Source organism: Grampus griseus (genome assembly GCF_964374135.1).
Source record: "Grampus griseus genome assembly, chromosome: 1".
NCBI lineage: Eukaryota > Metazoa > Chordata > Mammalia > Artiodactyla > Delphinidae > Grampus > Grampus griseus.
The window spans coordinates 36,418,509-36,441,819 of record NC_139017.1 but is presented as its reverse complement, the minus strand read 5'-3'; the positions used below and the strand labels follow the sequence as shown (position 1 = coordinate 36,441,819).

The following is a 23,311-nucleotide window of genomic DNA, read 5'->3' as shown; positions in this document are numbered from 1 at the left end:
TTTTTCTAATCTAATCTGCCACTCTGTCTCTTGATTGGAGCATTTGATCCATTGACATTTAAGGTAATTATTGATAGATATGTATTTATTGCCATTTTATTTTATTTTCACCAAAAATTTTATTTTATTTTTCTTTTTAACATCTTTATTGGAGTATAATTGCTTTACAATGGTATGTTAGTTTCAGCTTCACAACAAAATGAGTCAGTTACATATATACATATCTTCCCATATCTCTTCCCTCTTGCATCTCCCTCCCTCCCACCCTCCCTATCCCACCCCTCCAGGTGGTTACAAAGCACTGAGTTGATCTCCCTGTGCTATGCGGCTGCTTCCCACTAGCTATCTACCTTACGTTTGGTAGTGTATATATGTACATGCCTCTCTCTCGCTTTGTCACCGTTTACCCTTCCCCCTCCCCATAGCCTCAAGTCCATTCTCTAGTAAGTCTGTGTCTTTATTCCTGTTTCACCCCTAGGTTTTTCATGACATTTTTTTTCTTAAATTCCATATATATGTGTTAGCATACGGTATTTGTCTCTCTCTTTCTGACTTACTTCACTCTGTATGACAGACTCTAGGTCTATCCACCTCACTACAAATAGCTCAATTTTGTTTCTTTTTATGGCTGAGTAATATTCCATTGTATATATGTGCCACATCTTCTTTATCCATTCATCTGATGATGGACACTTAGGTTGTTTCCATCTCTGGGCTATTGTAAATAGAGCTGCAATGAACATTTTGGTACATGACTCTTTTTGAATTATGGTTTTCTCAGGGTATATGCCCAGTAGTGGGATTGCTGGGTCATATGGTAGTTCTATTTGTAGTTTTTTAAGGAACCTCCATACTGTTCTCCACAGTGGCTGTATCAATTTACATTCCCACCAACAGTGTAAGAGGGTTCCCTTTTCTCCACACCCTCTCCAGCATTTATTGTTTGTAGATTTTTTGATGATGGCCATTCTGACTGGTGTGAGATGATATCTCATTGTAGTTTTGATTTGCATTTCTCTAAAGATTAGTGATGTTGAGCATTCTTTCATGTGTTTGTTGGCACACTGTATATCTTCTTTGGAGAAATGTCTATTTAGGTCTTCTGCCCATTTTTGGATTGGGTTGTTTGTTTTTTTGTTATTGAGCTGCATGAGCTGCTTGTAAATTTTGGAGTTAATCCTTTGTCAGTTGCTTCATTTGCAAATATTTTCTCCCATTCTGAGGGTTGTCTTTTGGTCTTCTTTATGGTTTCCTTTGCTGTGCAAAAGCTTTTAAGTTTCATTAGGTCCCATTTGTTTACTTTTGTTTTTATTTCCATTTCTCTAGGAGGTGGGTCAAAAAGGACCTTGCTGTGATGTATGTCGTAGAGTGTTCTGCCTGTGTTTTCCTGTAAGAGTTTGATAGTGTCTGGCCTTACATTTAGGTCTTTAATCCATTTTGAGCTTATTTTTGTGTATGGTGTTAGGGAGTGATCTAATCTCATACTTTTACATGTCCCTGTCCAGTTTTCCCAGCACCACTTATTGAAGAGGCTGTCCTTTCTCCACTGTACATTCCTGCCTCCTTTGTCAAAGATAAGGTGACCATATGTGCGTGGGTTTATCTCTGGGCTTTCTATCCTGTTCCATTGATCTGTATTTCTGTTTCTGTGCCAGTACCATACTGTCTTAATTACTGTAGCTTTGTAGTATAGTCTGAAGTCGGGAAGCCTGATTCCTCCAGCTCCGTTTTTCGTTCTCAAGATTGCTTTGGCTATTTGGGGTCTTTCGTGTTTCCATACAAACTGTGAAATTTTTTGTTCTAGTTCTGTGAAAAATGCCAGTGGTAGTTTGATAGGGATTGCATTGAATCTGTAGATTGCTTTGGGTAGTAGAGTCATTTTCACAATGTTGATTCTTCCAATCCAAGAACATGGTATATCTCTCCATCTGTTGGTATCATCTTTAATTTCTTTCATCAGGGTCTTATAATTTTCTGCATACAAGTCTTTTGTCTCCTTAGGTAGGTTTATTCCTAGATATTTTATTCTTTTTGTTGCAACGGTAAATGGGAGTGTTTTCTTGATTTCACTTTCAGATTTTTCATCCTTAGTGTATAGGAATGCCAGAGATTTCTGTGCATTAATTTTGTATCCTGCTACTTTACCAAATTCATTGATTAGCTCTAGTAGTTTTCTGGTAGCATCTTTAGGATTCTCTATGTATAGTATCATGTCATCTGTAAACAGTGACAGCTTTACCTCTTCTTTTCCGATTTGGATTCCTTTTATTTCCTTTTCTTCTCTGATTGCTGTGGCTAAAACTTCCAAAACTATGTTGAATAAGAGTGGTGAGAGTGGGCAACCTTGTCTTGTTCCTGATCTTAGTGGAAATGCTTTCAGTTTTTCACCATTGAGGACGATGTTGGCTGTGGGTTTGTCATATATGGCCTTTATTATGTTGAGGAAAGTTCCCTCTATGCCTACTTTCTGCAGGGTTTTTATCATAAATGGGTGTTGAATTTTGTCAAAAGCTTTCTCTGCATCTATTGAGATGATCATATGGTTTTTCTCCTTCAATTTGTTAATATGGTGTATCACGTTGATTGAAATGCATATATTGAAGAATCCTTGCATTCCTGGAATAAACCCCACTTGATCATGGTGTACAATCCATTTAATGTGCTGTTGGATTCTGTTTGCTAGTATTTTGTTGAGGATTTTTGCATCTATGTTCATCAGTGATATTGGCCTGTAGTTTTCTTTCTTTGTGACATCCTTGTCTGGTTTTGGTATCAGGTGATGGTGGCCTCGTAGAATGAGTTGGGGAGTATTCCTCCCTCTGCTATATTTTGGAAGAGTTTGAGAAGGATAGGTGATAGCTCTTCTCTAAATGTTTGATAGAATTTGCCTGTAAAGCCATCTGGTCCTGGGCTTTTGCTTGTTGGAAGATTTTTAATCACAGTTTCAATTTCATTGCTTGTGATTGGTCTGTTCATATTTTCTCTTTCTTCCTGATTCAGTCTTGGCACGTTGTGCATTTCTAAGAATTTGTCTATTTCTTCCAGGTTGTCCATTTTATTGGCATAGAGTTGCTTGTAGTAATCTCTCATGATCTTTTGTATTTCTGCAGTGTCAGTTGTTACTTCTTTTTCATTTCTGATTCTATTGATTTGAGTCTTCTCCCTTTTTTTCTTGATGAGCCTGGCTAATGGTTTATCAATTTTGTTTATCCTTTCAAAGAACCAGCTTTTAGTTTTATTGATCTTTGCTATCGTTTCCTTCATTTCTTTTTCATTTATTTCTGATCTGATTTTTATGATTTCTTTCCTTCTGCTAACTTTGGGGTTTTTTTGTTCTTCTTTCTCTAATTGCTTTAGGTGCAAGGTTAGGTTGTTTATTCGAGATGTTTCCTGTTTCTTAAGGTAGGATTGTATTGCTATAAACTTCCCTCTTAGAACTGCTTTTGCTGCATCCCATAGATTTTGAGTCGTCGTGTCTCCATTGTCATTTGTTTCTAGGTATTTTTTTATTTCCTCTTTGATTTCTTCAGTGATCACTTCGTTATTAAGTAGTGTATTGTTTAGCCTCCATGTGTTTGTATTTTTTACAGATCTTTTCCTGAAAGTAATTGATATCTGGTCTCATAGCGTTGTGGTCGGAAAAGATACTTGATACAATTTCAATTTTCTTAAGTTTACCAAGGCTTGATTTGTGACCCAAGATATGATCTCTCCTGGAGAATGTTCCATGAGCACTTGAGAAAAAAGTGTATTCTGTTGTTTTTGGATGGAATGTCCTATAAATATCAATCAAGTGCATCCAGTTTAATGTATCATTTAAAGCTTGTGTTTCCTTATTTATTTTCATTTTGGATGATCTGTCCATTGGTGAAAGTGGGGTGTTAAAGTCCCCTACTATGAATGTGTTACTGTAGATTTACCCTTTTATGGCTGTCAGTATTTGCGTTATGTATTGAGGTGCTCCTATGTTGGGTGCATAAATATTTACAATTGTTATATCTTCTTCTTGGATCGATCCCTTGATCATTATGTAGTGTCCTTCTTTGTCTCTTCTAATAGTCTTTGTTTTAAAGTCTATTTTGTCTGATATGAGAATTGCTACTCCAGCTTTCTTTTGGTTTCCATTTGCATGAAATACCTTTTTCCAACCCCTTAGTTTCAGTCTGTATGTGTCTCTAGGTCTGAAGTGGGTTTCTTGTAGACAGCAAATATATGCGTCTTGTTTTTGTATCCATTCAGCCAATCTGTGTCTTTTGGTGGGAGCATTTAGTCCATTTACATTTAAGGTAATTAACAATATGTATGTTCCTATTCCCATTTTCTTAATTGTATGGGTTCATTATTGTAGGTCTTTTCCTTCTTTTGTGTTTCTTGCCTAGAGAAGTTCCTTTAGCAGTTGTTGTAGAGCTGGTTTGGTGGTACTGAACTCTCTCAGCTTTTGCTTGTCTGTAAAGGTTTTAATTTCTCCATCAAATCTGAATGAGATCCTTGCTGGGTAGAGTAATCTTTGTTGCAGGTTTTTCCTTCAACACTTTCAATATGTCCTGCCACTCCCTTCTGGCTTGCAGAGTTTCTGCTGAAAGATCAGCTGTTAATCTTATGGGGAGTCCTTTGTGTGTTATTTGTTGTTTTTCCCTTGCTGCTTTTAATATGTTTTCTTTGTATTTAATTTTTGACAGTTTGATTAATATGTCTTGGCGTATTTCTCCTTGGATTTATCCTGTATGGGACTCTGTGTGCTTCCTGGACTTGATTAACTATTTCCTTTCCCATATTAGGGAAGTTTTCAACTATAATCTCTTCAAATATTTTCTCAGTCCCTTTCTTTTTCTCCTCTTTTTCTGGAACCCCTATAATTCGAATGTTGGTACGTTTAATGTTGTCCCAGAGGTCTCTGAGACTGTCCTCAGTTCTTTTCATTCTTTTTTCTGCTCTGCAGTAGTTATTTCCACTATTTTATCTTCCAGGTCACTTATCCGTTCTTCTGCCTTAGTTATTCTGCTATTGATCCCATCTAGAGTATTTTTCATTTCATTTATTGTGTTGTTCATCATTGTTTGTTTCATCTTTAGTTCTTCTAGGTCCTTGTTAACTGATTCTTGCATTTTGTCTATTCTATTTCCAAGATTTTGGATCATCTTTACTATCATTATTCTGAATTCTTTTTCAGGTAGACTGCCTATTTCCTCTTCATTTGTTAGGTCTGGTGGGTTTTTATCTTGCTCCTTCATCTGCTGTGTGTTTTTCTGTCTTTTCATTTTGCTTATCTTACTGTGTTTGGGGTCTCCTTTTTGCAGGCTGAAGGTTCGTAGGTCCTGTTGTTTTTTGTGTCTGTCCCCAGTGGCTAAGGTTGGTTCAGTGGGTTGTGTAGGCTTCCTGGTGGAGGGTACTAGTGCCTGTGTTCTGGTGGATGTGGCTGGATCTTGTCTTTCTGGTGGGCCTGTCCACGTCTGGTGGTGTGCTTTGGGGTGTCTGTAGACTTATTATGATTTTGGGCAGCCTCTCTGCTAATGGGTGGGGTTGTGTTCCTGTCTTGCTAGTTGTTTGGCATAGGATGTCCAGCACTGTAGCTTGCTGGTCATTGAGTGAAGCTGGGTGCTGGCGTTGAGATGGAGATATCTGGGAGATTTTCACCGTTTGATATTATGTGCAGCTGGGAGGCCTCTTGTGGACCAGTGTCCTGAAGTTGGCTCTCCCACCTCAGAGGCACAGCACTAACTCCTGGCTGCAGCACCAAGAGCCTTTCATCCACACCGCTCCTTAATTTGGGATGATTCGTTGTCTATTCATGTATTCCACAGATGCAGGGTACATCAAGTTGATTGTGGAGCTTTAATCCGCTGCTTCTGAGGCTGCTGGGAGAGATTTCCCTTTCTCTTCTTTGTTCTCACAGCTCCCAGGGGCTCAGCTTTGGATTTGGCCCCGCCTGTGCGTGTAGGTCGCCGGAGGGCGTCTGTTCTTTGCTCAGACAGGACGGGGTTAAAGGAGCTGCTGATTCGGAGGCTCTGGCTCACTCAGGCCGGGGGTAGGGAGGGTCACGGAGTGCGGGGCTGCCCCGCGGCAGCAGAGGCCAGCGTGACGTTGCTAGCCTGAGGCGCGCCATGCGTTCTCCGGGGGAGTTGTCCCTGGATCCCGGGACCCTGGCAGTGGCGGGCTGCACAGGCTCCCTGGAAGGGGGTGTGGATAGTGACCAGTGTTCGCACACAGGCTTCTTGGTGGCGGCAGCAGCGGCCTTAGCGTCTCATGTCTGTCTCTGGGCTCCGCACTTTTAGCCGCGGCTCGCGCCCGTCTCTGGAGCTCTCTTAAGCAGCGTTCTTAATCCCCTCTCCTCGTGCACCAGGAAACAAAGAGGTAAGAAAAAGTCTCTTGCGTCTTCGGCAGGTCCAGACTTTTCCCTGGACTCCCTCCCGGCTAGGCTAGCCGCGGTGCACTAACGCCCTGCAGGCTGTGTTCACGCCGCCAACAGTCCTCCTCCTCAGGCTGTGTTAACGCCGCCGTCAGTCCTCTCCTGGCTCTCTCCGCTTTGCCCTCCGCACCCCTGTTGCTGTGCTCTCCTCCGCGGCTCTGAAGGTCCCCCACTCCGCCACCCGCAATCTCCGCATCCGAAGCTCCCCCACTCCGCCACCTGCAGTCTCCGCCCGTGAAGGGGCTTCCTAGTTTGTGGACACTTTTCCTCCTTCACAGCTCCCTCCCGCTGGTGCAGGACCTGTCCCTATCCTTTTGTCTCTGTTTATTTTTTTCTTTTGCCCTAACCAGGTACGTGGGGGTTCCTTGCCTTTTGGGAGGTCTGAGGTCTTCTGCCAGTGTTCAGTAGGTGTTCTGTAGGAGTTGTTCCACGCGTAGATGTATTTCTGGTGTATCTGTGGGGAGGAAGGTGATCTCCGAGTCTTACTCTTCCGCCATCTTCCCGGAAATCTCCTATTGCCATTTTAAACCTTGTTTTCCTGTTGATTTTATATTTCTTCTTTGTCCCTTTCTCTTTCTTTCCATTTTTCCGTTTGTGGTCTGATGATTTTCTTTTGTTTTATGAATCTGTTGTATGTGATAGATTCATAAAATCTGGTGTTGGTTTTTGTGTATCTATTGTATGTTTTTAAGTTGTGGTTACCCTGTTTTTCAAGTATATTAACCCCTTCCTATATCTGCTTGCTTTAGACTGGTAGTCATGTAGGCTCAAATACATTCTAGAAAAAATAAATCTACATCTTCTTTCTCTCCTCCCCCACATTTTATGATTTTGATGTCCTCTTTTACATCTTCATCCTTTTGCTGTTCGTTGTGGTTATCATTGCTTTCACAGAAAATTTTTTTTTAATTGTGATTTTTAAAAATCTGTGTATTGGCTTATTTAAATGATTTACTTTCCATTTATGATTTTTTTCCGTAAAGATTCTAACTTTTTTTCTATTTAGAGAAGACCTTTCAATGTTTCCTTTAGGATAGGTTTACTATTGCTATATTCCTTTAGTTTTTGCTTGTCCAGGAAATTCTTTCTCTGATTTTAAATTTGATAATTTTGCTGGACAGAGTATCCTACATTTCACATTTTTCCCTTTTAGGACTTTGAATGTATCTTGCCACTCCCTTCTGACCTGCAACATTTCTGTAGAGAAAGCAACTGATATATAGCCTTATGGGGGTTTCCCTTCTAATTAACTCTTTTTCTCTTGCTGCCTTTAGAATCTTCTTTAACTTTTGCCATTTTTATTATAATATGTCTTGGTGTAGGTCTGTTTGAGTTTATCTTGTTTGGGACCCTCTGTGCTTCTTGTACCTGGATATCTGTTCCCTTTGTTAGGTTTGGGAAGTTTTCAGCCATAATTTCTTCAAAGACATCTTCAATCCTGTTTTCTCTCTCTTCTGGGATCCCTACTAAGTGTACATTGGCATGCTTCATTTATTCTTATATTGCTTTCTTATATTGCTTTCATTTTATTTTTCATGTGGCTTTCTGTTGTTCTGACTGGGTGATTTCCATTATTCTATCTTCCAGATCACTTATTTGTTCTTCTGCATTTTTTCTGCTATTCATTGCCTTTAGCTCAGCTTTTGTCTCAGTGAATGAGTTCTCTAATTTTTCTTGGTTCCTTTTTATAGTTTCTAGTAATAGTAATCTGCATTTCTATCAATAGTCCTTCTTATCTCCTTTTTGAACTCGATGTCTGTTAGACTGAAGAGGCCTGTTTCATTGTTTGTTCTTTCAGGGGAATTCTCTTGATCTTAATAATTGGGAGTGGTTCCTCTGCTTCCTCATTTTACTTATACTTCTCTTGCTCTATGAGTTTAGGAGAAACAATTATCTATGTGGTCTTGGAGGGCTCTTTTTATGTGGGAGCATCCCTGTATAGCCTGTGTGGGTTTAATATTTTTTGGTGTGAGGGCTGTTTTTAGTGTGGATGCCTGTTGCCTCTTTCCTGTGTATGCTGGCTGTTATCCCCTTGATAGGAGGTGTGACTGGGGTTGTGGTGACCAGAGCCTGCACTGGATATTGATCGGGGCCTCCTCCTTTGCTCTGTGGTTGTTACTGCCCTGTCAGGGGCTGGGTCTGTTCCCTAGCTGTTGGAGTAGAAGCCCCCAGATCCGTTTCTGAGCTGCAGTGTGAGGTAGGTGGGATTGGAGCGTTCCCACAGGGAGAGGAGCCACTGAGTATTCCTCTACCAGAGCTGTTCACCAGTGAGTGTGCTCTGTTGTGTCACCTGTCACCCATTGTGTGGGCTCACAAAGTATACTGCCCTCAGCCCCATCTCAACCTTGGGAATGCTGGCAGTCAGCCCTGGTGTCCCTCAGGTGTTGTTTTCACAAGGCCACCAGCACAGATCCACTAAAGCCGGGTCCCAGGACTGCAGTAGTTGCACACCTGGACCTGCTGTGGGAGCTATGGAGGCAGCTCAAACCCAGGCCCAGCCCAGCCCCCATGTGCACGCGCCCGCAAAGCCCACAGCTGCTAAGGCCAGACCCAGCCCAGCATGGGAGCACCTATGGTCTACTCAGATGTCCTGCAGATGCTGAATTTACAAAGCCAGCAGCGAGGGTGTAAATACACGGCTCACACGGCTGCAGGGAGAGATTGCAACCCTGCATCCAAGTCACGCGGCCCCTGGGGCTCCGCTGTGGTTTCAGGCCTGTTTCTGTGCGTGGGCAGCTCACTGGTGTCTGCTCCTGGGGCCTGCCGAGGTGGTGGTTGGTGCAGGTGCCAGCCTAGGCGGTGGCTGGGACCCCTGAGCCCGGCCAGGTGGGAGCCTGAGGCGGCAGCTGGGTTGCAGGAATCTGCTGAGTGTGGAGCCCCTGAGGCTGTGGCTGGTGTGCAGTGTCCCAGAGTCTGTGGAGGCAGAGGCTGGCATGTGGAGAAAGGGGCTGCCATGGCACCCTTCCCTTTGTGCCCCACTTGACAATGGCTCTTCAGTTCTGTGGCAGGTCTGGGCTTCTGCAGACACCCCCGGCTGTAGCCATACCACACTCCAGCCCCTTCAGGCTTTCTCTGAACGTCCAACAGTAGTCCTCTCCCTAGGTCTGTCCTCTAAACTCTGAGTATCAGCACTCGGCCCCTGCCTGTACCAGCGGGCACATGTCTCAGGCTGGGGCACGCAGGGTAGCGGTACAGCAGTCTGTGTGGATCTCTCTCCTGCCTGCCACAAACTGGTTGTTGCACTCTCCTCTGTGCCTCTGAAGCTGCCTTTCTGTCCCAGCTGATCTGAGGGGGCTTCCCAGGGTGCAGGAACCTTTCCTCTTTTCAGCTCCCTCCCAGGGGCATAGGTCCCGTCCCACTTCCTCTTTTTTTTCCCGCTTCGTCCTACCTGGTTACGTAGAGCTCTTTCTTGTCCTTTCAGGTGTTTGAGGTCTTCTGCCAGTGTTCAGTAGGTGTTCTGTGAGAATTGTTCCATTTGTAGATGTATTTTTGATGTATTTGTGGGAGGAGGTGAGTTCCACGTTCTTCACTGCTGCCATCTTGATTGGAGCCTATACTATTCTTACTCCATTTTATTAACTAGATTTCCAAAATAATATTATATAACATGTAACCCTAGAGTGATTTTTTGCCAAAATCAGTCTTTATTACTAGAAGAAATAACCTTACACTTTTTCCTATTCTTCTAAGCTAGATTAATGCAATCTAGAAACAAAGTTGAAGGTTCTTCTCCCTTCTCCCTCAAACTTAGGGTAGCCTAGCATAAATGAGCCCTAAGCAGCCAGACACTGCTTTCTCTTCTTTGGGCCCCACCATAGTTTGCCTTGATGTCAAATTAAAATGTACCCTTTCCACAGCTGAGAGAATGTGTGGGGACTCCTCCCCCTTGCCCTCCTTCCCCCTGACAAACCCCACCTAAGAACTATCTTAAACTTCCCTAGTCAGGTAATCCTACCTAATTAGGGTATATGTATACACACCCTCCTCTACCTCCCTGAATGCCTGTATTTTCCTTCAGTTTTTCTGGTTTTATAATAAGTCCATCTTCCCTTTCTTCTTTGACTAATTAACTCTGATTATCTTTTATATCACAGTTAAGTATCACTTTCTGAAGGAAGCCCTCAAATCTCCATATTCTTTCCTAACACCATGACATGTGTCACAGAGTTTTCTATTATGTGATTATTCCTAAACGTTGTTTTCCCCAGCTGGACTATAAGATTCAGAAGGGCAGGTCAGATGTTTGTTTTCACCTCGTTTTATCCCTAGCACAGTGTCTGCCACACGGTGGACACTCGGGAGATCTTTACCAACTGACTGCAGTCTGAGAATGCAGCATGTGGGTGTCGACGCTAATATTTAAGCACTTTCTTGTAGGAACCCTAAATAAAATGCCTCTAGTGGTTTTATTTTATATTCATTACAAGAAGTTTAAACTGCTTTTCATCTTTCCAGTGGATTTGATGATTATATCTTAGAATTCATAGATCTCCAATAATGAAATAGAAGTTTTGTAAACTGGTTTTGTGTTTATGAAAATATTGTATTTGATCAATCACATTGATATCCATGAATCATTCAAAGTTTTGTATTATCTGCATTTTCATGGTTTACTGAGTGGGAATTTCATTTTTCAAAGAATATTATCTTAAAATACAGCAATGTCATGTGCTGTTTAAAATGTATTCTAGTTATAAAGACGCAGTTGTAGAGAATGGACTTGAGGACACTGGGAGGGGAAATGTAAGGTGAGACAAAGTGAGAGAGTAGCATTGACATATATACACTACTAAATGTAAAATCGATAGCTAGTGGGAAGCAGCTGCATAGCACAGGGAGATCAGCTCGGTGCTTTGTGACTACCTGGAGGGGTGGGATAGGGAGGGTGGAAGGGAGATGCAAGAGGGAGCGGATATGGGGATATATGTATACATATAGTTGATTCACTTTGTTATACAGCAGAAACTAACAACATCGTAAAGCAGTTATACTCCAATAAAGATGTTTAAAATAAATAATTAAAATAAATAAAATGTATTCTATTTAATATGTTCTCATGTGCAGGCTTTCCTGAACTTAAATATTTAATAAATCTGAGACATAATACAAATTTATATGCATTTTCATAGTATTATTGTTTAGTATATTTCTTGGCACTTACTAATATCCATTGAAGGCAGTCTTATTAGTTATTAGAGTCATTCTGCATTAACATGATTTTCTTTAACTTTTATTATCAAAACCAGTATGGTTTTGAGAATGTGATAGTACATGTTTTGTGGGGAAAGTAGCATGAAGTTTGTTTCTTTCATATACAGATCCTGAGATGGAAAATGAAGAACAACCATCCTCTGAAAATGATTCTCAGAATCAGAGTGCTGAACAGATTGCATCAAGTTCTCAGGAGGTTGATTTGGTTGGTCAGGAGTCTCCTGAGGAAAGTTCTCTAAACTCTCACCCAGAATCTTTGTCTCCAGCAGATACGGACAATGCTGCAAGCATTTCTCCTTCTGAACAGAATTCTAATCCCACGGAAAACCATGAGACTACAAGTCTTGATGGTGAATGTACAGATTTAGATAACCAACTTCAAGAACAATCAGAAACTGAGGAGGATTCCAATCCTAATGTTAGCTGGGGTAAAAAGGTCCAACCTATAGACTCCATATTAGCAGACTGGAATGAAGATATAGAAGCATTTGAAATGATGGAGAAGGATGAGCTCTGACTCACTAAAGTCTACCTGGTGGTAGGTATTTCAAAAGAAAAGGTAAACTGTGGATAATAGATACCCTGATACTAAGCAGGCTCTCTCATGGGAGGCTCTGAGTATGGTGATGAACAACCACGTTCTGACTGGGAGAGTTAGTTATCATAGGAATCTGGAACATGCTGTGTTAGAACTGACCTTGTTTATAACTGTCCCATCAAAAATGCAAACTCACAGTTTCCCCCTCAGGTGACAGCATTGCACCATCCTGCTGCATCTCAGGCCAGGAAAAGATTATTGGGCGTTTCTAGGAACCAGATTTCTGCACTCTCTAGATGGTAGATAAGAAACAAATTCAGTTAACTGTGAGGTGGGGAATACGAATTTGTACAACTTTCTAATTGAAGGAAGCTCTCGGTTTTCTTGGTTCTGGGGTTAGAGGCTCTTTGGGGAAAACACATAGGAGTATTTTGGGCATTCTGGTTATGCTGCCTTCACAGAAACACTCAAAAGTGACCTAAGTGGTTATGAAGCAAATACATTCATGGTGAAAACAGTCTTTGCTCATTATTTTCACTTGCTTCATTGTGTAACATGATCAAGATGACTTGATTTTTTTTTCCCTCTTTAACAGTGTCCTTTTCATTTAAACCAAAGGTGAAGCCAGTGTACTTTCTCAGTGAGTTCTCTGCATAAAGACTAATCATTGGGACCAGGTAAAAAGGTCATATATCGTGGAAATTGGTTACTTAATACTTTTGAAAAATGGAGCAAGGGAGAAACTATAATGTTGCAATATGAACTTGCCATTGGGCCTTCCGTAAGGAAAGCTGTGACTACTCTGAAATGGAACTTAAAGTTAATATCTTTGTAGGGTAAATTATAAATCTTTTCCAGTTCATTTCATTGGAGGTGATTACCTCTAGCCATCAGCCTTACTCCATCCCATGTTTAGAATGCATTTTGAGCCACAAGGCCTATGTTGCCAATAGCTGAATACATTTTGTTCCATTTTTCTATCTTAGGGAGCCATGATAAAACTGTGGTAGTGATCTAAAAATTCTGGAGTAACTACTATTTTCCTCCTTTGAAACTAGTTTCTAAAGTTGCACCTAAGGAGTCTGTCACATTTTCTGTTGAATCATGGTTTTTTTAAGTTTGCTTTTTTTTTAAACAAATATTCCTTTTGATATGGACTTGAAAATTAGTCTACAGTAACCTGTGTAAAACACACAGTAGCAACTAACATATAGCCATATAGCTTAATGAGAATTTTTTTTCCTTTGCCTGAGTGTGTGTGTGTGTGTGTGTGTGTGTGTGTGTGTGTGTGTGTGTGTGTGTGGCAGTCTGGTGCTGGCCACATTTAAGTTTTAAAAACTTTGTTGTTGATATCTGTAGACAGCCCTGTAATTGAAATCATGGCTTTACTCATTTTATTTATTTTTTTAAACTTACCTGAACCAGTTCTAAAGGAATATTTGAGACTTAATTTCTTTTTTCTGTACCATGACATTGTATAACAAACAACCCTTTTTCTTAAAACATAGTTTTTGAGGTACTGATGAACTTAAACTGTATATGGAGCTGTTAAAAGAACAGCAGTGCTGTATTGTAGTTGTGTATATTCATGTACAGTATGTCTTAGATCCCAGGTAAACATGTTATTTTATAAGGGGATAAATAGCTGCTTTCAAAAATTCCAGCTAAACTTAATTGGGTCAGTGAGTAATAAACCTAATAGAGAATTCACTTTGAGGGGGGGAAAAAAGAGTAGTATACCAGACCTTTATTGGCCCTTAATTAAACCTGACACCAAAATGGATATATTTAGTCTCTCTGCATGTGAAATTTGGTGTAAGAAGATAGAACTATAATACATATAGTATACAGAAGGATAGACATAGTGCTTTGTTCATCTTAGTTTCAAAGCTGCCAAAATAGCTGAAGCTTAATTACTTGACTTGCCTTGAGTTATAGGACTGGGGCTTGGAGAAAAGGAGATGTTCCTTTTAAGACTTGGATTACAGAAGCCTTATATACATTGATTTGATTTTCTTTTTGTATCTCAGAGCCATTGTTGTCTAAATCTAAATTTTCTAAGTTATCAAAGCAACATAATTTTATTTCCAGCAGAGATCTTGTGGCATACAAGGAAAAGCCAGCTTACTGCCACTTACCCTTTCTTTGGCCATTAGGGGGAGTTGTTGCAATTCATTGTGGTTTAGAAGCAAATTGCTGGCTTGTTTAGAAAAATGAATCCTTAAAAAAAAAGAAAGGAAAAAAATTTAACAAATTATACTTAATACCCAGAAGGAATTATATGTGATTTTTCCCTAGCTAGGAAAAGAAGGTATAGTGTTCAGCTTCAAAACTCCAACATTGTCATTGACTCTCCATTCTTAATTGACATACTGCCACAAAGTTTTTTATTTCATTAAAAAATTTCAACATCATTAGGCATTTTTAAAAATGTTTTGTTTTTAAATCTTTTATAGCATTTTATTTACTTCCTAAAGGTTCAGGGGATTCTATGTAACCCTGAATTTTAGAAACATCTGGTCTACCTCAGTTAGATGTTGACTGCATAGAGATAGAGCTGAAGTGATCACCACAGCCATAAGATTGATTGACTAAGAAGGATTTATACAGTGTTTACAAACCCGGAATCAAGTAAGGATTTTATCTGAAAGTTAAAAGTTAGTTAGATATTAGAGAAAGTATTTAATTCAGGTATTTTCAAGTTTTAAAACTTCACTTGTTTACCTACTAAAAATAGTTATAGTTTTTTCTGCTTAGGAAGGTCCATTAAAATGATATACCCTAATTTGCAGTGCTTTTCCCATAAAGTTTTAGATGTGAAAGAATTGTAATTTACCAGATATGTTTGGGATGGGATATTTTGTTGGGTAGGTTTTCTTTTTAACTTTTAATAGGCTTCCAACAAGAATACAGTTGTTTCAGAACAATTTTTTTTTAACATTATACTTTTCCCTTTTTCTTCACAGTGTTAAGAGGGTAAAATAAAAAATTGTGCACTCTGTGATTTTAACTTCTCTAATATGCTCTCGAGATTTTTTAAATTTAAATTACCATCTCACAGCCCTTATAATAGTAAAACCAGCATTTGTTCCCTCACCAAACCCCATGCCAAATTCATCATAAAGAAAGCTCAGCGTCAGTAATTCAAATAGTGCTTATAATTGTAGAGGCAGGGGTGGGGGCATTTAATAAATATTCCAACCGGTCGTTTTATGCACAAGGCTTCAGTCAGAACATAGAAAAAAATAACATTCTGTGAATGAAATATTGTATGTTCAGATTTTATAAAAGACATTTTTAAAAGCCCAATTTACAGCCGTATATTTTCTTATGATGTAATTTATGAAAAAGATGTCTGTACTAACAGGTGCTGTAACACTACTGTTGTTGGATTTTATTGTTTGGTGATAAATGTATACAATATTTCTAAGGGAAACTATGTACTGTGATGTAAAAGTCTGGGCAAAATGTATATAATCCTTGTATATAATTGTGTATTTGATTATAATGACTGATTGTAAAGATTAATAAAATATGTAAATATCCTGGTCTAGTTTTAATTTTAATTTTTAGCATCATTTTGCATATCTTTATACTTTGATATCTTTACATTTTTTTCACCACTGTCTTCCCTTTAATTTTCATTTTACCCTACGAGAGTAAATTTGGGGGACAACTTAGAGTATAGACATGCAAACATATGTTGAACAGTTCCACAACTCAACTAGGACCCTCAGAGTGGAGTTAGTAATTCACAGTGTCAATATTGGTAACGTGTTTATTTTTTGAGTTTACTAATATTTAATAAAATCACTTGTCCTTTTAATATTGTCATCAAGAGTAATACTGACCTCTCTTGTTAATTCCAGTGAGACCATTTCATTTAGCAGCCACTTTCAGGTACTGTGATACTATGCTTTTCATCTGTACTGTTTCAGGGTTTCTGAACACAGATATCTTGAAAGATCTGATAATAATCACTATTATTTATTGATAATTGTTTTAAGATCAGCAAGCTGAGAGTTGAACAAGTTCTAAGCATCTTACGTGAAGTCCGACATTTTGTGCCTGGGCAATGGAACAGGAGCCCTGGTTTATTTCCAGAGCCTATGCTCCTTCCGGTGTGCCACCCTCTCCCTTCCTTTCTCAGCCCTTCTCACCCCTCCTTCCATCCCCATTTCAGTTTCTGCTCACCTTTTGCTCAGCCACTACCTTCCCACCTGACCACTTTCTCCCCACCTGGGATTGAAGTTTAGAAATGTTAGCATCCATTCTCAGGTTCTCTGGGCATTAATTCCAGTTTCAGTGTGCCTCCATTCCTCTAGGACAAAGCACCGCTATTTCAGGAAGAGTTAAAGGATCCAGGAGTATCTCTTGGAAGATTTCAAAGGGGAGGTTGCTTCTCTTTTCTGGGTAAAGCAAGCTTTAAGAGGTCTGTCTACTAAGAGAAGCTAAGTAATTTAAGGGTTGAAACGAGTAAGTGTCAGCATCTACCTGCTAGGAAGGCTTATACTTCTCAAAGCCTTGCTCTTAACTTAGCCTAATAAGCCTGGAGGTCTATAGTTTCTATCCATCCTTTACAGTGAAGTAGTCAATGGGAGGCCACTGATTGATAGAACCCTGGTGATTCTCTTAATCCATAAAAGAATGCACTCATCATCCCAGATGATAGTGGGAGAAATAACTTTAGAAGTCCTATGGTGTTAGAGTGCATTTCTATCCTTATTTCAGTCTCAGCTGTCTAAGAAGTGGTACTGTCTTAAGAAATAGCAGCAGCAGGTAATAACGAAAAAATACTTTGGATGTAATAGTAGGATGGGGTTTCTTAAAAGATTGAAAACCTTCCTCACAGGTTAAGGGAGAGAACCAAAGTCATTAAATAGAGGAAGAAGAACTTAACACCAAGGGACTGGCTGCTACCCTCCCACCACCATCACCACCACCACGCTGGTGTTGGGAGTTGTGCAGCAACTGGAGGCACATCCTACACAAGAACCCCCTACTTTATCTTTTCCCAATTTCTGGGAAAAGCCATTGACCTTGGGTCAAGAGGCAATCTGACAAACACTGCCAGCTAGCTTGTCCTAAACCTTTGCCCACTCTCCCATCCAGCTTCCTCCACTGTAGAGTAGGTGAAGTTCTCAAGGCAGTCCTAGACAGCTGCTACCTTTAGAAGGACTAATCTGTTCATTAGTCCTTTATTACGTGAGGTCTTAAGCTAAGAGAATTCCAGCCCCAATTGTCTTATTACATTAATATTAGTAATAAAATATGTAAATATTTTTAAGCCCTGTGATCTCAGTCTCTAATCATTACTTTCAACTCAGTCTTGTCCACTCACTTGGATAGTTCTTCAGGACCTCCAATCTACTGATTCTTCCAGTTTCTCAGAATCCATCACCCCTCCCCATGACCTCACTTCCCAATTTACCCACCATTAATGTCTCTTCTTCTTTTGAACAAACTTGGCAAAACTTTAAATCTTATTAAACCCAACTACTCACTGATTTTCACCTAAACTTAAGTAGCTGTTGGAACTGGATGAAATCACACCACCAGTGCTGACTGGCCTGACTTTAAATCATGAACACAAATCTCAAATGAGATTCAATACTTCCTGCAATTCCAACCACATTTCTCTAGCTAATTTATTTTCCCACTCTGAGACTACAGTTTCACACCACCTTTCTTTTCAAATATCCTATGCTCTTCCCGTCACTCACGTGATGACCTCACCACATATATTTCATTGAGAAAATAGATGCAGATGAGAATGACTTCAGCTTCCACCAACTTCTCTACCTACTGAATCCACATGACTTTATTTGCATTTATTTTGATGGAAATTTCCCTACACATATTCTAGGACAATCATCCACTTTTTCTACTTTGATAATTGGAGAGCAGGAACCCCCAGACTCGAACTAGAGGTACTGAAAAATAGAAGAATCAGGCCGCTAGACTCGAACACAAAGGTGAAGGAATTCCCACCCACCCCCGCCTTACTATTCCCTCCCATATGTGTATTCTAATACTGAAGGGAACATTAAATTATCTCCATCACTGGGAGTTGTGAAAATAAATATCGGACACCATACATACACAGGGATGCCTCAAGATCCAGAAATCTAATTCTCCCCCAAACCTACAAAACACAGATTTACACTCCTTTCTGAGAAACTGGGCAATAAAATATTCACCAAAATTTTATTTAACAAGCTCTTTTCCATATACTTTTCATTAGTTTATGCTTATTTTTGTTTTATTTTTACTGCTAACAGAAGTATTAAGTTCGTTCAATCTTTTTAGAAATCAACTCAGCAGTATACATTAAAGCCTTAAAATGGTTTATTTCCTTTTAACTCAGTTTACCTATTACTAGGAATCTAAGGAAATAGAGGGACAGATACAGATTTCCATCCTAATATTGTGAATAAGAGTAAAAATTTGGATATAATATAGATGTCTATGGAGTAAATATTAAGAACAGTAGGGCCCATCAATAAAAATAATGTGCATTCATTAAAACAATGTTTATAAAAAGTTTTTTAATATGTAAGAGCATGCTCTTCAATTTGGATTAATTGAGCAAAGATTTATTGCCCTTCCTATTCACCATGCACTGAACTAAGCTCTGGGAAGAAGGTGATGTTCAACACAGTTCCAAGTCTTGTTCTCATGTATTTTACAGTCGAATCCAAAAGGCAGACATGGAACAAGTAATTACAAATGTGATGAGGGTTGTGTTTTTTTTTTTGTTTTTTTGTTTTTTGTAGTACATGGGCCTCTCACTGTTGTGGCCTCTCCCGCTGTGGAGCACAGGCTCCGGACGCGCAGGCTCAGCAGCCATGGCTCACGGGCCCAGCCACTCCGCAGCATGTGGGATCTTCCCGGACGGGGGCACGAACCTGTGTCCCCTGCATCGGCAGGCAGACTCTCAACCACTGCGCCACCAGGGAAGCCCATGATAAGGGTTTTAAAAGGGGATGACACTGATGCTATGGGAGCATATAAAGTGGGGACCTAGTCTGGTTGCTGTCATGGAAAAGTTGTCTGAAAAGTGAAATTTAAGCTGAGATCTCAAATAAGAGGAGAGACAGAAGGAACAACTAGTTCAAAGCCTTGTGTTATGGGTTGAATCACGTACCCCAAAATCTTATGTTGAAGTTCTAATCCCAAATACGTCAGTCTGTGACTGTATTTGGACACAGGATCTTTAAGGAGGTAATTAAGGTTAAATGAGGTAATTAGAGTGTCTGGTGTCCTCATAAGATGGGGAGATTGGGACACAGATACGCATGAGGACAGACCATGTGAAGACATGAAGAAAACAGCCATCTATAAGCCAAGAAGAAAGGCCTTGGAAGAAATGAACCCTACCGACACCTTGGTCTTGGACTTCTAGCCTCCAGAATTGTGAGAAAATAATGTCTGTTGTTAAGCCACCCAGTGTACTTTTGTTACAGCAGCACTAGAAAACGAATATGCCCCAAGACAAGAGAGGGTATGGTGTGTTGGTGGAAATTATAAGGAGCCCAGCATGGCTGGAAGGGAGAAAATGGGAAGGAAAGCCTGGAGCTGGGCTATGTTGATTCTGAGGATTTGAGATGCTGTAGCTCCAAAGATAAGGATTGTGTGTCTTTCCAAAGACCAACATCTTTCAGGATGTAGTAAAGATTTTAGGCTTTGCTCTAAGGGTAATGAGAAAGGGTTTTAAACCCTTCACTGAAGGGTTTTAAACTAGTCAGTGGCATGATGAAATATAATGCTAAATGAATAAAAATTTAGACCTGTATGTAAAGTATGACCTCAGCTCTGTTCTATATATAAAAAGAGACTCATTTATTCAACAGAAATTTACTGAGCACCTCCCGTGTCCCAGTCATTATTATAGGGCCTGGGGTTTGCAGCAGTGGGCTAAACATAGTAAAGAAGATAGAAAACAAAGTAGTAAGTAAATATGATAATGAGCTCATGAAGAAAAAGAACTTACAGTGAGAGGATAGTGATGGATATCAGCATAGCAAACAATTCTCCTTTAAATAACCAAAATATTAATAATGGTTATCTCTGGATTATAGGCAATTTCTGTTTATTTATAACTAGCTGTGTTTGGATAAATTTCCAAAATGAACATTATGGTCTTAAAAATAAAAACAGTCTAGGTCAAAGGAGTTGAAAGACTTATATGCTGAGAACTATAGAATATTAATAAAGGAAACTGAATATGATTCAAAGATGTGGAAAGATATCTCATGCTCTTGGATTGGAAGTGTTAATATTGTTAAAATGGCCATATTACCCAAAGCAATCTACACATTTAATGCAATCTCTATCAAATTACCCATGACATTTTTCACAGAACTAGAACAAATAGTCCTAAAATTTATATGAAATGATAAAAGACCCAGAATTGGCAAAGAAATCCTGAGGAAAAAGAACAACGCTGGAGGCATAACCTTCCCAGACTTCAGACAATATGACAAAGCTACAGTAATCAAAACCGCATGGTATCGGCACAAAAACAGACAAGGATCAATGTAATAGAATAGACAGCCCAGAAATAAACCACTCACCTATGGTCAATTAATATTCAACAAAGAAGGCAAGAGTATACAGTGGAGAAAAGACAGTCCATCACTAGCAAGCAGTGTTAGGAAAGTTGGACAGCTGTATGTAAATCAATGAAGTTAGAATACACCCTCACACCATACAAAAAATAAACTCAAAATGGCTTAAGGACTTAAAGACATGACACCATAAAACTAGAAGAGAACATAGGCAAAATATAAACTTACATAAATTGTACCAATTAATTCTTAAGTCAGTCTCCCAAGGCAATAAAAGCAAAAGTAAACAAATGGGATCTAATCAAACTTACAAGCTTTTGTACAGTAAAGGAAACCACAAACAAAATGAAAAGACAACCTACAGAATGGGAAAAAATTTTCAAATGATGCAACCAAAAAGGGATTAATTTCCAAAATGTGCAAACAGCTCATACAGCTCAATAACAAGACGTGGAGGAGAAGATGGCCAAAGAGTAAGATGCGGAGATCACCTTCCTCCCCACAGATACATCAGAAATATATCTACACGTGGAACTGCTCCTACAGAACACCTACTGAACGCTGGCAGAAGACCTCAGACCTCCCAAAAGGCAAGAAACTCCCCACGCACCTGGGTAGGAGAAAAGAAAAAAGAAAAAACAGAGACAAAAGAATAGGGATGGGACCTGTACAAGTGGGAGGGAGCTGTGAAGGAGGAAAGGTTTCCACACACTAGGAAGCCCCTTTGCGGGCAGAGACTGTAGGTGGCGGAGGGGGAGCTTTGGAGCTGGGGAGAAGAGTGCAGCAACAGGGGTGTGGAGGGCAAAGCAGAGAGATTCCCGCACGGAGGATCGGTGCCGACCAGCACTCACCAGCCCGAGAGCTTTGCTCACCCGCCAGGGTGGGCGGGGGCTGGGAGCTGAGACTCCGGCTTCGCTCGGATCAAAGGGAGAGGACTGGGGTTGGAAGCGTGAACAGAGCCTGAAGGGGGCTAGTGCACCACGGCTAGCCGGGAGGGAGTCCGGGGAAAAGTCTGGACCTGCCGAAGAGGCAAGAGACTTTTTCTTCCCTCTGTTTCCTGGTGCACGAGGAGAGGGGATTAAGAGCGCTGCTTAAAGGAGCTCCAGAGACGGGAGCGAGCCGCAGCTATAAGCTCGGACCCCAGAGACGGGCATGAGATGCTAAGGCTGCTGCTGCTGCCACCAAGAAGGCTGTGTGCGAGCACAGGTCACTATCCACACCTCCCCTCCAGGGAGCTTGAACAGCCCGCCACTGCCAGGGTCCTGTGATCCAGGGACAACTTCCCTGGGAGAACACATGGCACTCCTCAGGCTGGTGCAACGTCACGCTGGCCTCTGTGGCTGAAGGCTCACCCCGCACTCCGTACCCCTCCCTGCCCCCGCCTGAGTGAGCCAGAGCCCCTGAATCAGCAGCTCCTTTAACCCCGTCCTGTCTGAGCAAAGAACAGACACCCTCCGGCTCCCTACACGCAGAGGTGGGGCCACATCCAAAGCTGAACCCCGGGAGCTATGCGAACAAAGAGAAAGGGAAATCACTCCCAGCAGCCTCAGAAGCAGTGGATTAAAGCTCCACAATCAACGTGATGTACCCTGCATCTGTGGAATATATGAATAGACAACAAATCATCCCAAATTGAGGAGGTGGACTTTGTGAGCAAGATATATTATTTTTTCCCCTTTCCCTCTTTTTGTGAGTGTGTATGTGTATGCTTCTGTGTGAGATTTTGTCTGTATAGCTTTGCTTTCACCATTTGTCCTATGATTCGGTCTGTCCGTTTTTTGTTTTTTTTTTTTACTTTGAAAATATTTTCATAATAATCATTTTTTATTTTAATAACGTTATTTTATTTTATCCTACTTTATTTGATTTTATTTTACTTTATCCTCTTTCTTTCTTTCTATTATTCCTCCTTTTTATTCTGAGCTGTGTGGATGAAAGGCTCTTGGTGCTCCAGCCAGGAGTCAGTGCTGTGCCTCTGAGGTGGGAGAGCCAACTTCAGGACACTGTTCAACAGGAGACCTTCCAGCTCCACATAATATCAAATGGTGAAAATCTCCCAGAGATCTCCATCTCAAAACCAACACCCGGCTTCACTCAACGACCAGCAAGCTACAGTGCTGGACATCCTATGCCAAACAACTACCAAGACAGGAACACAGCCCTACCCATTAGCAGAGAGGCTGCCTAAAACCATAATAAGGCCACAGACACCCCAAAACACACTACCAGACATAGACCTGCCCATCAGAAAGACAAGATCCAGCCTCATGCACCAGAACACAGGCACTAGTCCCCTCCACCAGGAAGCCTACACAACCCACTGAACCAACCTTAGGCACTGTGGACAGACACCAAAAACAACGGGAATTACGAACCTGCAGCCTGCAAAAAGGAGACCCCAAACACACTAAGACAAGCAAAATGAGAAGACAGAAAGACACACAGCAGATGAAGGAACAAGGTAAAAACCTGCCAGACCTAACAAATAAACAGGAAATAGGCAGTCTACCTGAAAAAGAATTCAGAATAATAATAGTAAAGATGATCCAAAATCTTGGAAATAGAAGAGACAAAATGCAAGAAACA

General features: G+C 40.5%; 1 protein-coding gene across 3 annotated transcripts in view; it reads left to right on the top strand.

Annotated features, from left to right (window-relative positions):
- EDEM3 (ER degradation enhancing alpha-mannosidase like protein 3) overlaps positions 1–15,670 on the top strand; it is a 92,672-nt gene extending 77,002 nt beyond the window's left edge. For 2 of the 3 annotated variants that reach the window (XM_082678530.1, XM_082678528.1), the window contains exon 19: positions 11,725–15,670. In XM_082678530.1, the coding sequence (XP_082534656.1) occupies positions 11,725–12,134 (410 nt within the window). In that variant the 3' untranslated portion in view covers positions 12,135–15,670. The remainder of the gene's footprint in view (positions 1–11,724) is intronic. The other variant, XM_082678529.1, reaches the window with a different exon arrangement.
- The last annotated feature ends 7,641 nt before the right edge of the window (positions 15,671–23,311 follow it).